Consider the following 14627-nt stretch of genomic DNA (forward strand, 5'->3'; position numbering starts at 1 on the left):
TTCAGGTTCTTTAACAAGGTATTCTACTCTTCATCTCCTTTTCTTCCTTTCTCATCCCACCCCCAGTAGACTTGTCATCTTCAATCATTTCAAGTTTTTTTCCCTGCCACTCTCAGCTCTCTCTCTTGAATTTTTTCCTTATAGTTCTGCCCTCTAGATCAGTGATTTTCAAATTTTAATGTGCACCAAAATCATCTAGAAGGTGGATTAAAAAATAGATTGTTGGGCCTCACCCTCAGGGTTTCTGATTGGTGGTCTGGGTCTGGACTATTTGCAAGTTTCCAAATAATGCTGATGCTAAAAAAAGACACAGCCAAATAATGCTGATGCTTCCACACGTTAAGAACTACTACTCTTGGCATCACCTACTAAATCCTAGTCCAGCTGAAATTACCTCTTAAGTTGAACTCTCGGATTTCTTTATTCCTTTTTCAGCGCTTCACAGATGTATATTATTGAATTTCAAAAGCAACTTCAAGTAGTTTATAGTCAGGAATGAAGACTCTGAAATCAAACTGCCTAGGTTCAAGTCCTGACAACAACACATATTAGTTCTGTGATCTTGGGCAAGTTATTTAACCACTCTATTTCTGGGTTTTCTGAACTATAAAATGGGGATAATAATAAATACTATATTATAGGGTTGTTGTGAAAACCCTATGTAATAAAGAGGTGATATGCAAATTGACCATCCCTCCAACACACAAGATGGCCGCCCCCCATGTGGACAAAAGATGGCCAACAGGGGAGGGCAGTTGGGGGTGACCAGGCTGGCAGAGGAGGGCAGTTGGGACAATCAGGCCAGCAGGGGAGGGAAATTAGGGGTGACCAGGCTGGCAAGGGAGGGAAGTTAGGAGTGACTGGGCCAGCAGGGACGGGCAGTTGGGGGCAACCAGGCCGGCAGGGGAGGGCAGTTAGGGGTGACCAGGCCGGCAGGGGAGGGCAGTTAGGGGTGACCAGGCTGGCAGGGGAGGGCAGTTAGGGGCAATCAGGCCAGCAGGGGAGCAGTTAGGCATCGATCAGGCTGGCAGGCAAAAGCAGTTAGGGGTGATCAGGCAGGCAGGCAGGCAGGCGAGCAGTTGGGAGCCAGCAGTCCTGGATTGTGAGAGGGATATCCCAGATTGGAGAGGGTGCAGGCTGGGCTGAGGGACACATCCCCCACCCTCGTGCACGAATTCATGCACTGGGCCTCTAGTTAAATAATATAATGTAAAACACCTAGAAAAGCACTTGGAACCTAGTTCAACAACTATTAGTTTTTATCATTATTACATTTTGAAAACTTAAATACTCCAATATACATTTTCACAGATATTACTTGCTGTCTACTTCCCCCATTGCCCAATCTGGGGTTAGCACCTTTGAGTTGCATTCTCTTTTTTAGTGGAGGCAAGGTTTTGCTTTGTTTCCACATAAGGAATTCTCTGTAACTAAGCACAGAACAATTTTCCAGAGAGGATAGTAAACTGCAGACAAATGTTTTAGTTAGAGGTCACAAAAATAATTATGGAAAGTTTCTTTCAAGCATAGTGTGATCAGCCAGTTCATCTGACATAGAGTCTCAAATAGATAGCCCTTTTGGAGGAAAGTTGTTGGAAAGAATTCTGAAGAGCAAAGAAGGAATAAGTACTTCACATAGCTGCTGCTTAAAATTAGAGTCTTCAGTACTAAATGCTATCTTATCAACTGATAGCAAAGCATGACACATACAGTGAGAGGGTAGGCATGGAAAAGCAAGAACCATATTCCCTCTCTGAGTCTGTGGGGGAAAATGCCCTCTCCATTGACCAATTTATAGGCCCCCTAAAACAGCCAAACATTTCAAATGGCTGCTATGCTTCTCTCCAAAGCTTTATCTTTACAGATTCTTTGAATTTTCTCATTATAAGAGAAAGCCTCTATCAGAATTTTACTACCTGCTATCTAGCCTTTTAATAAGGCAGATATGTTCAGGGTTCAGGCTTCAATAATAATTCAGTTAAAGGCAGGGGCAGAGCCAAAGCAGAGCAAAAAGACCAGCCACTAAATCTTAGGTCAGTTGCTCAGTGGTTCCTTAATGAAGTTTTCACAATTCTGAGGTGAAATGAACAAGAGTACCTAGTGCTTTTTTTCAGTCCAATATATTTCATTTAAAGGATTATTAGGAAATCATGTTCTTCCAGTACCTGGAACATTTTTTTAAAATCACTTCTCTTGTATGAGGTAATAGCAGTAATTGGTAGTTAATTGTGCTTAATGCCTTAACAAAATAAGACTGGCAACCCTAATTTGTGCCTCCTACTCACACTTTCATTTAAATTTTATTGGTCTATGAAATCCAAAAGTCTGGGAACCACTGGCCAAATTAACACTGCTACCACTCCTACCGCTCCACTCCCATGTAATAGTAAAATCCCTTTCCTTCTAATGTTAGGAAAGAATCCTGCTATGAAGAAGTCCTGTATTATGTTTAACTAGGTCTTATTTTAGATATTCCTTCCTCCTACTGAGCCAAAAGTCTGCCTTCCCGTAGTTTTCACCCATTTTTGGAGGTAATATTGGACAAATTTAGTCTTTTTCCCTGGGGAAGTCCTTCCAATATTTAAAGACAGATATCATGCTCTCTCTCCTACATCTTATCTTTTTCAGGCTACATAACCACAATTATTTTCATTATTATACTTCAATTATTATAGCTGAAAATTGCAGTTGCTTTTGTGGAGGCCACATCACACTAATGCATCATTAAAATGTCAGCTCAAACCTCCAACTCTTTTAAGGCTATTAACAAGCATGTATGTTATGACATAGCTATTCAACAGTTGTGCAATGTTTTCTGAATCTTCTTTTTTCCCTTCTATATCTTAACCTCAGGTATACAAATAATGGCTAGGATGAGATTTTTCTTCTAGTTGCCCATGTTATTTTTCTCTCTTAACTAGGTTAAGATCCCTGAAGGCAGAAAGCATGTCTCATAGCACTTTTTATAACCCCTACAATAGCTTGAACAGAATTGGGTACACATCCATTAAATACATGGTTGGCTCCAGTGTGATGTGCTTTATCTATATATGCAGCCTGTATGTAAAAGATTACAGGAAAAATCATGAAAGTTAAGTTGCTGGGCCAGACCAACACTACATACTGGATACACGACACTTTGCTGATCCTCAGAGATTCTCTGCCTATTAATTCTCTTCCCTTGATTTTGTTGCAGATAATTACATGTGTAAAATACCCCCAGCATCTAACAATGCCTTTGACTTGTGGGGTCTATCCCCAGATATGGGTAAAAGGAGAAAAGTCATATCTGAGTTAAAATAAAAATAGAGTACCTTATATATTTTTATTGTATAAAATAAAAATATTGTATGAAAAATATCTTCAAAATGCACAAACATATTCTGAAGTTTGACTAAGGAAAATCTGATATACTAAAGAGTGAAAAGAATGTCCTAAAATACGAGTTACATAGCCCTGCACTACTCCAAAAATCTGATGAGAAAAATCTGGGTGCCTTTCTTGCTTTCTCTTTTAAGAAAGAGTAGGCATCAGATTCTTAGCTTCAAGAGATAATAATGAAGAGTAAAGCAAATATTTATTGAAGGAACATTAAATACCCAAACCTGCAATGTGCTCTAGTCTAAATTTGATGTTTTGTTTAAAAAAACAAAAACAAAAAAAAAACAGAACAAATGTTCTAACACCTTAACAATATTTATCATTTAACCTATACTTCCTGGATAATCAAGGAGAATAAGGTGGTGATAAAGGTTCTATAAAATACAGTGCTTGCCTTTCAATAACTTATAATCTGGTAGAAGAAATCAGAGTCGTTCATTAAAGAAAAGTTAAGTGCTAAACTATATAATACAAACTATAAGAGCAAAATAAGCATGGAAAAGGAGACAATCAGCATGGGCCTACATAATTTGGAAAGGCTGGTGAAATTGAGAGAATTTAAAATGGGCCTTGGCACAAAGCAGGATAGGTGTAGGTAAGGAAAAAGGCAGGGGGAGGAGAGCAGAATGAACAGACACACAAATGTGGGGGAAAGCACAGCACACGGAGGCAAACATCAACATGGTTTGCTCTGAGAAGAGTGCAACCTAAATGGAACAGAAAATTCCCTTACGTCATTGAAATAATATTAATCAAGAATTACAAGGAACAGGTCATGTTGAAAGACTTGGGGTATGAGGGATACTGTAAAATTTTAAACAGAGAAGTGATTTGAGGAAATCCACATTTTAGTTAGCCTACGAGGGCTGCAGCAAAGTGATTACAAATGGGAGAGCCAGGGAAACTAGCTTAGGATGGTATGAAGTAAAGCAGACAAGGTGTTGGTTGGCAGAGAGGTTAGAGATAAATTCTTAAAATGGAGACACAAAGGAACTTGATGATATAGGGAATGAAGATGAGAGAGGAGTTCATGGTAACTCTAAGCATTCCTAGCCTGGAAAAAAACAAGGAAATACTAATAGAAAATTACAAATGTCCCTGCTATTACCTTGTCTGAGAAATTAATTCGTGCTGATAAAGGCTGTCATCACAATTAGTTATCTGAACTGCATTTTAATAGATGCCTTCAATGCCTTGACCTCAAGGAGTGGAAGGGTAGAAACTGAAGGGGAGCAACTTTCAACAGCACCCCTCACACTAATACAATGGAGGTGTTTGCTTACTCCGCTTACAATCACGGCCGCCGTTGCAAACTTCACCCTTAGAAAAATTAGGATTATTCCAGGAAAGATACCCATTCACCCTCTGGGTAGCAGGATCTTGCCAGTTCCTCGGCTGTCAGAGCGAGTTCGTGAAGAGAAGGGAGGCGCCTGAGGAGGCGGCCTCCCAGGGGGGTCGAGGAAGCAGGGTTCAATCGAAGAAGTAAAACCAACGATGCCAGAAGAGTGAAAGACAGGGAAGGGACTCAGCTGAGGGGAGAGAGAGACCAAAGGACCGTTAAGCCCCTCCCAGGCCGGGAACCAGGCCAGCCCGGCCCCGCGCGGCCTGGCGCGGCCCAGCCCCGCTCCCCAGCCTGGAAATGCAGGAGCTCCCCCTCACCTGCTCGGGTTCATCGGACGACTGGGAAGCCGAGGCTCCCACAGTCGGAAACACCACTGCAGCGCCAACCCGGAAGCATTGAAACCAACGGAAGTAACCAAGCTGTTGCCCTGGCAACAGTGGCGCTGGCATCCCAACTCCGCCTCCTTCAATCCTTAAAGAGGAGGCGCAAAATAGGAGGCGAAAACAACAGGGGTCTTAATGGGGGAGGGGAGTCGGCAGGCTACACCGCGGAAAGGCCCAAAAGGGCAACCTGACTATTGGGAGAGGTCGGGAGTGGTCGGGAGAGGGTAGTAAGGCCTGAGAAATCGGCAGCTTCTGCAGTCAGCACGCTTGTCTACTAGAGCAGAGATATTTCCTCTTCATCACGTTACTACCCACCTCGAGCGAACTAGGCCCAGGAAAGGAGGGGGTTGGAAAAAAAACTCGGGCCCGCGAAGGGCGGGGCAAACGGGGAGGCGGGGCAAGCGGAGTGAAAGGGCGGTGCGCCTGCGCAAAGATCACAAAAAAGGAGGGAAAGTGAGGGAGCAGGACAAAGGGCTTAAAACCAGCGGGAAAATGAGGCAAAGGGGGTGAGCGCTATTTCGCAAAATGCCTAAACTGGGAAAGAAAGATCAAGTAAACAAATAAACCTCAACACCCACTAGGGCCCAGGCATTCGGGACTGAAGAATTAGACTCAGGCCCTGTACTTAAAGCAGACGGTTGAGAAAGAGCAAGTTGGAAACAGAAAAGAGCTATCAGAAAAAGTTAAAGAATCTGAAGAGTAGCAATACAAACGGGGGAGTTCGAATTAATCCGCAACTCACAATCAGCCAGAAAACTAAGTGAGGGCCCGCTGACTGGCTCTAGCACCTCCAGAATGGAAGGAATAGGTGCAAAGCATTCTGAGTTACTCTGTTACCCAATGGGCTTCCTCTAACTTTTAAGCCTCTGGAGTGAAGGCGCCTCCCCACCCCACCCCCCACCCCTGTAATCTCGTAAGATTACATAATACGTGGGGCCTTGACTTACGAGTGTCCTGACTAACCAGTTTTTCGAGATACGAGCCGTCTCTCGGCTGATTTTTTGCTTTGAGTTGCGAGCTAAAATTCGGGTTACAAGCCAGCTTCAGATACCCCACCGCTAGTTGGCACAGCGAACGTCACAGTGAACGCCACAACATCAGCCCAGCATCACGTCTCACTCGTTCACTTTAAGATTTGACATACAAGTAATTTGAGTTACGAGCTCCGTCACGGAATGAATTAAACTCGTAAGTCAAGGCCCCACTGTAATAGGGTTTATCCATATAACAGTTTAGCGGCCCTAAAATGATTATTTGTTGAATGAATACGTGTTCAGAATACCTTTGTCCCCCCCCCCCCATTTAAAAATGTCTTAAGGCAGCATACATGTTAGCTGACATTAGGGAATGCTTACTGAAAATGATGCCAAGAGCTTCATGTGCACACAACTACCCTATGAGACAGGTACTATTACTTTCCCGTTTCGGTAGATGAGAAAACTGATGTAGTAAGAAGTTAAGAAAGTAACTTGGTAAGTGGCAGAGCTGGGGATTCAAACTCTGGTCTGAATTCAGAGACCAGGCTCATAACCACTATACTATACTGTTCTCAATTCTAATACTCTTGTTACCATCAGAAATTTATTAAAAATAGAAATAATATAAGAAACATGTGCATGCATTCCAAAATGTGAATTCCCTTTAATTTACATCTCAGCAAAGCACTCCCTTCCAGTCAGCCAAAGGAGATTGCAGCTTCGAGTCCTTCTTTGAAGGGACTATACTCTCTCCAGTGACATGAATTGTATGTCCAGCTGTGGTCTGAGCTATCCCTCATATCCAGGTCTATGAGCCTTTTAGAATTATAGCCCTCTCTGAGCAAAACACTACCAGCTTTTATACAAAATTGTACTTTTGCTTCTTCAGCCCCTGCCTCCACAAGTTGATCCCACTGATTACATAAATAAACTTTGTTAAAAGGAGATTTGTTTCAATTACTTATTTTAAAAGCTCAAGAATAGATAACATTTTAAATAGCATTTGTAGAAACAACATAAGAAACACGTTTATTGAAAACATTTGCAGTTTGATTGCTTAGTTTGTTCAAAATATTTTTCTAAAACTACAACATTAAAAAAATCTAGTCTTGCCGAAACTGGTTTGGCTCAGTGGATAGAGCGTCGGCCTGTGGACTGAAAGGTCCCAGGTTCGATTCCGGTCAAGGGCATGTACCTGGGTTGCGGGCGCATCCCCAGTAGGAGATGTGCAGGAGGCGGCTGATCGATGTTTCTCTCTCATCGATGTTTCTAACTCTCTATCTCTCTCCCTTCCTCTCTGTAAAAAATCAATAAAATTTTTTAAAAAAAAACCTAGTCTTCATTATCAATGTTGGCCATTTTCCTTTTTAATCACCTCTATTTGTAGTCTTTACCACATAGGCCAGTATTTGATTATACTGTTATACTTGAATTCTGATCTCTATAGAATCCTGGAATCTTCAAGTGGGAAAGATATATAGAGATCCCTTCTATAATATTTATTATAGACAGTTGTCCAGTCTCTGCTAGAATACTTCCAGTGTAAGTATGTATCACAAGCCAGCTCATTTCACTATTGGATAAACTCTGTTAAAAAGCCAAAATGTGCCTTCCTCTTCTACTCTTCCAAAAGAAACACCTGGTCTTAAAATATGAAAAGAGCATTGTATTTGGAGCCAGAAAACCTTTTTTATTAATTGGGTGAAATTCACATTACTAATACAATATTACATGTCAATTATATATCAATAAAACTGGGAGGGAACAACAAACAAGAATAATATAAGATTGAGAACATTTTTATTTTCACTAAAAGACAGTATTGCCAGCTGGCATGGCTCAATGGTTGAGCATTGACCTATGAACCAGGAGGTCACAGTTCATTTCCCAGTCAGGGCACATACTCAGGATGCAGACTTGATCCCCAGTGTGGAGTGTGCAGGAGGAAGCTGATCAATGCTTCTCATCATTGATGTTTCTATAATCTCTCCCTCTCCTTTCCTCTCTGAAATCAATACATATTTTAAAAAGAAAACACTATTAAGAAAGTAAAAAGGCAAGATCCAGACAGGGAGAAGAGATTTTTAATCCAAGCATCCTACAGAACCACATAGCCAGAACTCCTAACAACAATAAAAAGACAGGCAATTCAATTTTTTAATGGGAAAAATACCTGAAAAGTATTTCATTTAAAAGAGTATATCTAAATGATCAATAAGCATATGAAAAAGTGCAAAGCATTATTAATCATCTAGAAAATCCAACTTAAAACTGTAATACACACCCACCAGCATGTCCAAAGTTAAAAGCACTGACAATACAAGGGGTTTGGTAGCATCTCATACACTGGGTGGGTATATTAGTTTTCTATTGCTGTGTAAAAAACATTTCCACAAATTTAGCAGCTTAAAACACCACGCATTTACTGCCTCCAGTTTCTGCAGGTCAGGAATCCAAGCATGACTTAACTAGGTCTCAGAAGGCTGCATTCAAGGTGTCAGCCAGACTGTGTTTTTTCTTGGAGCTGGACTGGGAAATAATTCACTTCCAAGCTCACTCTGTTTTTTGCAGAATTCACTTCCTTGCAGCTGCAGCATGGAGGGCTTCAATTTCTTGCTGGCTGTTGGCCAGAGGCCACTCTCAGCTCCTGAGGCTCTCCCGTTTCCTGCAACATGGCCCTCTCTATAGGCAGTTCCCTTGTTTCTTCCAGCCTAGCAGGAGAGAAAGAATGCCTTAGATGTAGTTTTATCAGCACAGAACATTTGGGACTGTTATTTTCTGTGATAAAGACTGCACATATTTTTCAAAATTACAAATAGCTTATTTTTCTGATTTTAAAAAGTATATAATCATTATAAATCATTTAAACTATACACAAAAGTGTAAAGAAGTAAAAATTACCCAAAATTCAAACATTTAAAGAGTACTATCTTAACAGTGTTGAGGGCCTCCTTCTAGTCCTCTCTCAGTGCATACATACATACTTATATTATCATTTCTGTGATATGCATGTTACTATCACATGCTCCTGCAGGGTGGCCTTGTGTGCTGAAGTCAGTGTTCTCCATACCTCCAACTTTAGGTCCTCTGAATTTCCCCAGTTTTAAGCGCTATGTATCTTTATGGAGGGAAAAGAAAAGTACAAACAAAACATACACAAGAACATAAAAATACAAAACAAGTAAAAAATGTAAACATCATCCCCATTAGCCACTACCACCGTTAATATTTCTATGTGTGTTCTTCCATTTTTTCTGTCTTTTATATAACTACATACATGCTGATTAAACTTTGCCTGACCTCCTGCCTCCTTGCAGACCACGCTCCCTTACTTCCTCTCAATGATCCTGGAGAGCCAACCTCTTCCTCCATTTATCTTTCCTATTAGCTTCATGTTCTTTCCAGGTTACCAAAACAAGAAAATTCTCTTCTAACCCCTTATCACCCTCTATTTATTGCCCAATTACCTTCCATTCATAGCCTTTAAAAATGTTTAGTAATATTTTACTTAACCCTATAGGTCCAAAATAATATCATTTCAGAAGGTGATCAATATAAAAAGCACTTATAATATGCTTTACATTTTATTTTTATACTAAGTTTTTGTGTATTTTACACTCACAGCCCATCTCAATTCAGGCTAGCCATCAAGTGCTCCATAGCTACATATGACAAGTTGACCAATGTATGCTCTGCCCTGGTGATTCCCTGAGATCCTGCCCCACCCAAGATGTTTGCAGTGTCTTTTCCATATGAATGGCCTGTTCTGGCTCAGGCTTCAGACTTTCCTAAAATCTTTCAAACAAGCAGCAGCTGGACTTAGTGTGCCCCATACCTCCTGAAAAGTGGCCACAGGCCCAGCACTAGCAGCAGCTTGCCATGGTTCACAGCTTGGCCTTTTCTGGGCACCTCCTAGCCCAGTGGTTCTCAACCTTCTGGCACTTTAAATACAGTTCCTCATGTTGTGACCCAACCATAAAATTATTTTCGTTGCTACTTCATAACTGTAATGTTGCTACTGTTATGAATTTTAATGTAAATATCTGATATGCAGGATGGTCTTAGGTGACCCCTGTGAAAGGGTCGTTTAACCGCCAAAGGGGTCGCGACCCACAGGTTGAGAACCGCTGTCCTAGCCCAACACAAGTAGCAGCCATCTGTAGGTAGCACTGTAGCTGGTGCTAAGTGGCTCCAGGCAGGGCACAGGCAGTGGCTACTTTACACCTCCCAGGAGGCCCCAGAGCCAGTGCACCCAGTGGAAAGCTTCAGACCATGCATAGTCCCGTTACTTGCCATTGGTTGGCTATAGTCATGACCTAATTGGTGCCAACGAGAATAGCAATTTTCTGGGAAAAGTTTTTCTTTAATATTCTGGAGGAGTTTCAGAGGAAGCCCTTCTTCTGCATGTGTTCAAAGAACCAAGGAGCCCCTGATACTGTGGACATCCATACATCAGCCATAAGGAAGAGCCGTGTTAAAATAAAGCACATATCAAGAAAGCATAGGCAAAGCCGAGCCTGAGTGACTCAGTGGTTGAGTGTTCACCTATGAACCAGGAGTCATGGCTCAATTTCTGGTCAGGGCACATGCCCGGGTTGTGGGCTTGATCCCCAGTGGGGGGCATGCAGAGAACAGCCACTCAATAATTCTCTCTCATCATTGATGTTTCTATCTCTCTCTTCCTTTCCCTTCTTCTCTGAAATCAGAAAAAAAAATATTTTTTTAAAAAAGAAAGCATAGACAAAAATCTGACTTTGGTGCCATTTTTGAACCTTTGAATCAAATGAAACAGATTCTGAGTCCTGGTCTAATTTCATCAATTAGGCCCATGAGATTTGAGTTTTCTGTTACTTGTAATCTAGTGTTTCTGACTGATATTGATCCAATGGTCATTTTCAGTAGCAAAGACCCAGGTATCAGGGAAGATTACTTTTAAGTAATTAGAAACTTGTAAGGCCTTATACCAGTGCTAAGGTTCTACCTAACATGCACGCACGCGCACACACACACACACATACACACACACACACACACACATACATATTCTACCTCACCTCAGTGGTAGAGTTAAAGAAAAATCCTAGGGAAAGAGGAAGCATGTAATCTGATCTGAGGGATTCATGTCTGTTTTCAAGAGTAATGGAGAGCCCACTTTTCACCCATCCCATAACAATCAATGGAAGAAATAGCCATCTGCCAAAATCCTGAGTCATGGTGGCTCCTATGGGGAACTGACTGGTGAAATTACTCTTATATATTACAGCCCATAATGTTTTATTTTATACTTTCTTTTCCTCATCAGAAGGTTGAGGCTCCCAGGCATCTTCCTACAACATACAACTAACAAAGTAGGCACTCAAACAATGGAGACAGGAATAAAATCTATCAACCACTTGATATTACAACAGAAAAAAAATTTATGCTATAATGCAGTCTTTGCATGTGTCATTTTTAATGATTTTAAACCATTTTATTGTTCATACCAGTGGATTTTCTATAATAGCTCTGTCTACTTGATAAAGGGAACGATATAATACAGAAATTTAGTTTAATAATAATCAAGCCTTTTCATTCATGGCATGCCAATGATCATTGAATTAAAATATAATATCAGCCCTAGCCAGTTTGGCTCAGTGTATAGAGCGTCAGCCTGTGGATTGAAGGGTCCTGGGTTTGATTCTGGTCAAGAGCATGTAACTGCAGTTGCAGGCTCCTCCTCGGCCCCGGCCCTGGTCAGGGTTGGTGCAGGAGGCAACCAATCAATGTGTTCCTCTCACATTGATATTTCTCTCTGTCTTTCCCTCTCTCTTCCACTCTCTCTAAAAATCAATGGAAAAATATCCTTGGATATATATATATATGCAGTATTTACAGCCCTAGCTGGTTTGTTCAGTGGTTAGAGCGTCAGCCTGCATGCTGAAGGGTTGCAGGTTTGATTCTGGTCAAGGGCCCATACCTCAGTTGCAGGCTCAGTCCCCAGCCTGGTCAGGGCACATGTGGGAGGCAACCAATTCATGTGTCTCTCTCACATCAATGTTTCTCTCTCTGTGCCTCTCCCCCTCCCGTCCATTCTCTAAAAAAAAAAAAATCAATGGAAAAAACATCCTCAGGTGAGAATATATATATCTGGAGGTGCCTGGCTGATGTGGTTCAGTAGTTGAGCATGGTCCATGAACCAGGAGTTTCAATTCCCAGTCAGGGCACATGCCCGGGTTGTGTGCTCCATCCCCAGTAGGGGCGTGCGGGGGTCATTGATCAATTATTCTCTCTCATCATTGATGTTTCTATCTCTTTCTCCCTTCCTTTCTCTGAAATCAATAAAAATATATTTCAAGAGGTGAGGGGTAAGAGGTCAACCAAAGGACTTGTATGCATGCATATGAGCATAATCAATGGACACAGATAGTAGGGGGGAAGGGCATGTGCTGGGAGGTGGGGATGGCCAGGGAGAAGTCAATGGGGGAAAAAGAAGACTCATGTAGTACTTTAAACAATAAAGAATTTAAATTTAAAAAAACATATTTCATATATATATATATATATATATATATATATATATATATATATATATCTGGAGAGTATTGTGCTAAGCGAAATAAGCCAGTCAGAAAAAGGCAAATATCACATGATCTCACTTATATGTGGGATCTAATGGACAAAATAAACCAAAAAACAAAATAGATCCAGCGACATGGAAGCATAGAACATACTGACAAATCTTAGAGGGCTGGGGTGGGGGCGGGGGGAAAGTAACTAAAGAACTTGTGTGCATATATGCATAGCCCATGGACACAGACAATAGTGCAGTGAAGGCTTGCAGGGGGGAGGAGGAGCGGGGTGGAGAGGTTCAATGGAAGAAAAAGTGGGGGACATCTGTAATATTTTCAACAATAAATATAAAATAAATAAATAAAATAACCCAGAAAAAATATATATATTCATACACCAATATTCATAACAATATTATTCACAATAACCCAAAATGGAAGCACCCAAATATTCAACAACTGATAAATAAACAAAATGCAGTATGCCCACACATAAAGCCAAAAAAGAGAATAACGTGCATATGCTATTACATGGATGAAACTTGAAAACATTATGGTTAGAAAAAGAAGCCAGCCCTGGCCAGTTTGGCTCAGTGCATAGAGTGTCAGCCTGCAGACTGAAGTGTCCCAGGTTTGATTCTGGCCAAGGACACATGCCTAGGTTTCGGGCTTGATCCCCAGCAGGGGGTGTGCAGGAGGCAGCCGATCAATGATTCTTTCTCATCATTGTTGTTTCTATCTCTCTATCCCTCTCCGTTCCTCTCTAAAATCAATAAAAATATATGTTTAAAAAAGGTTATCACCAATAATCCTTAGAAAAAAAAAGAAAAGAAAAGGAAGTTAGGCACAAAGGCCACATTTTTATGGAGATATATATGTATAAGCCTAAGCGACCAAATGACTGAACAACCAGTTGACAGGTCACTATGATGCGCACTGACCACCAGGGAGCAGACACTCAATGCAGGAGCTGCCCCCTGGTGGTCAGTGCACTCCCACAGCGGGAGCGCCTCTCAGCTGACCCAACGGGAGCCTCTCCCACCTGGGCGGCAACACTACTAAGCAGTGGGGCTGGATAAGCGGAGCAGAGGCTCAGGCTCCTCCCAGGCCACCTTCTGCTTCACTTGCTACTACATCCCTCTGGGGATGTCGGACTGGCCTGCGGGGATCAGATCGAAAACAGCAGTCCAACATCCCCCAAGAGGTCTTGGATTTCGAGAGGGCACAGGTCAGGCTGAGGGACCTCACTGGTGCACGAATCCATGCACTGGGCCTCCAGTATTTATAAAAAAATGTCAAACATAAGCAAATAGAGAGACAGCAAGTGGATTATGGTTGATTAGTGCTGAAAGGTGTTAGTGTTAAGATGGTAATACTCCCCCAAATTGACCTACGGATTGAATATAAGACCAGCCAAAATAGCACGTGTTTTTGTTTTTTTTGTTTTTTTGCATGAATGGATGAGCTGATCATAAAATTCATATGAACTTGCAAAGGACCCTGAATAGCTAAAACAAATTAGAAAAAGAAGAAAAATGTAGGACTCCTATTTCTACATTTCAAAACATACTGTAAAGCTATAGGTAATTAAAAGAATATGGTCCTACCATAAGGCTAGAAATATAGACAAGTGAAAAGAATGAGAGTCCAGAAGTAAGCCTATACAACTATAATCCAATAGTTTTTGACAAGGGTGTTACAACCTTTCAATAGGGAAAGCAGTCTTTTAAATGGATGATTCTGGGACAAATGGATATCCACATACAAAAGAATGATTTTGTCCCCTATCTCATACTGAGTCAGGATAATAAGAATCTAGGAAAATTCTTGGGCAAGTGGAATGGGGAAACTGAGACAAGGTAATTAAACAAGGCCAAACAATTTGAACAATTTAAGCCAGTTAATGAATTAAAGACCTTATCTTCCTAACCAAGAACACTTGAGAGCAAATGGTTTATACCTTTCCTCCCTAACCAGAAAATACATAGCTTAAATC

At 41.3% G+C, this 14627-nt stretch overlaps 1 protein-coding gene across 11 annotated transcripts in view; it reads right to left on the bottom strand.

Moving 5' to 3' along the window:
- The window catches only part of SLC25A14 (solute carrier family 25 member 14), a 30634-nt gene extending 25442 nt beyond the window's left edge, over positions 1-5192 (bottom strand). The window contains exons 1-3 of one of the 11 annotated variants that reach the window (XM_036305369.1): positions 5041-5129; positions 4665-4910; positions 395-504 (exon numbers count right to left, since the gene is read on the bottom strand). Coding sequence is in view for 3 of the 11 variants with exons in the window: in XM_036305364.1 (XP_036161257.1) it covers positions 5041-5172 (132 nt within the window). In the remaining 8 variants the exon portion in view is untranslated. The other 10 variants (XM_036305367.1, XM_036305366.1, XM_036305365.1 and 7 more) reach the window with 10 other exon arrangements.
- Between the last annotated feature and the right edge of the window lie 9435 nt (positions 5193-14627).

The sequence above is a fragment of the Myotis myotis genome, unplaced genomic scaffold, assembly GCF_014108235.1.
Source record: "Myotis myotis isolate mMyoMyo1 unplaced genomic scaffold, mMyoMyo1.p scaffold_m19_p_4, whole genome shotgun sequence".
NCBI classification, from domain to species: domain Eukaryota; kingdom Metazoa; phylum Chordata; class Mammalia; order Chiroptera; family Vespertilionidae; genus Myotis; species Myotis myotis.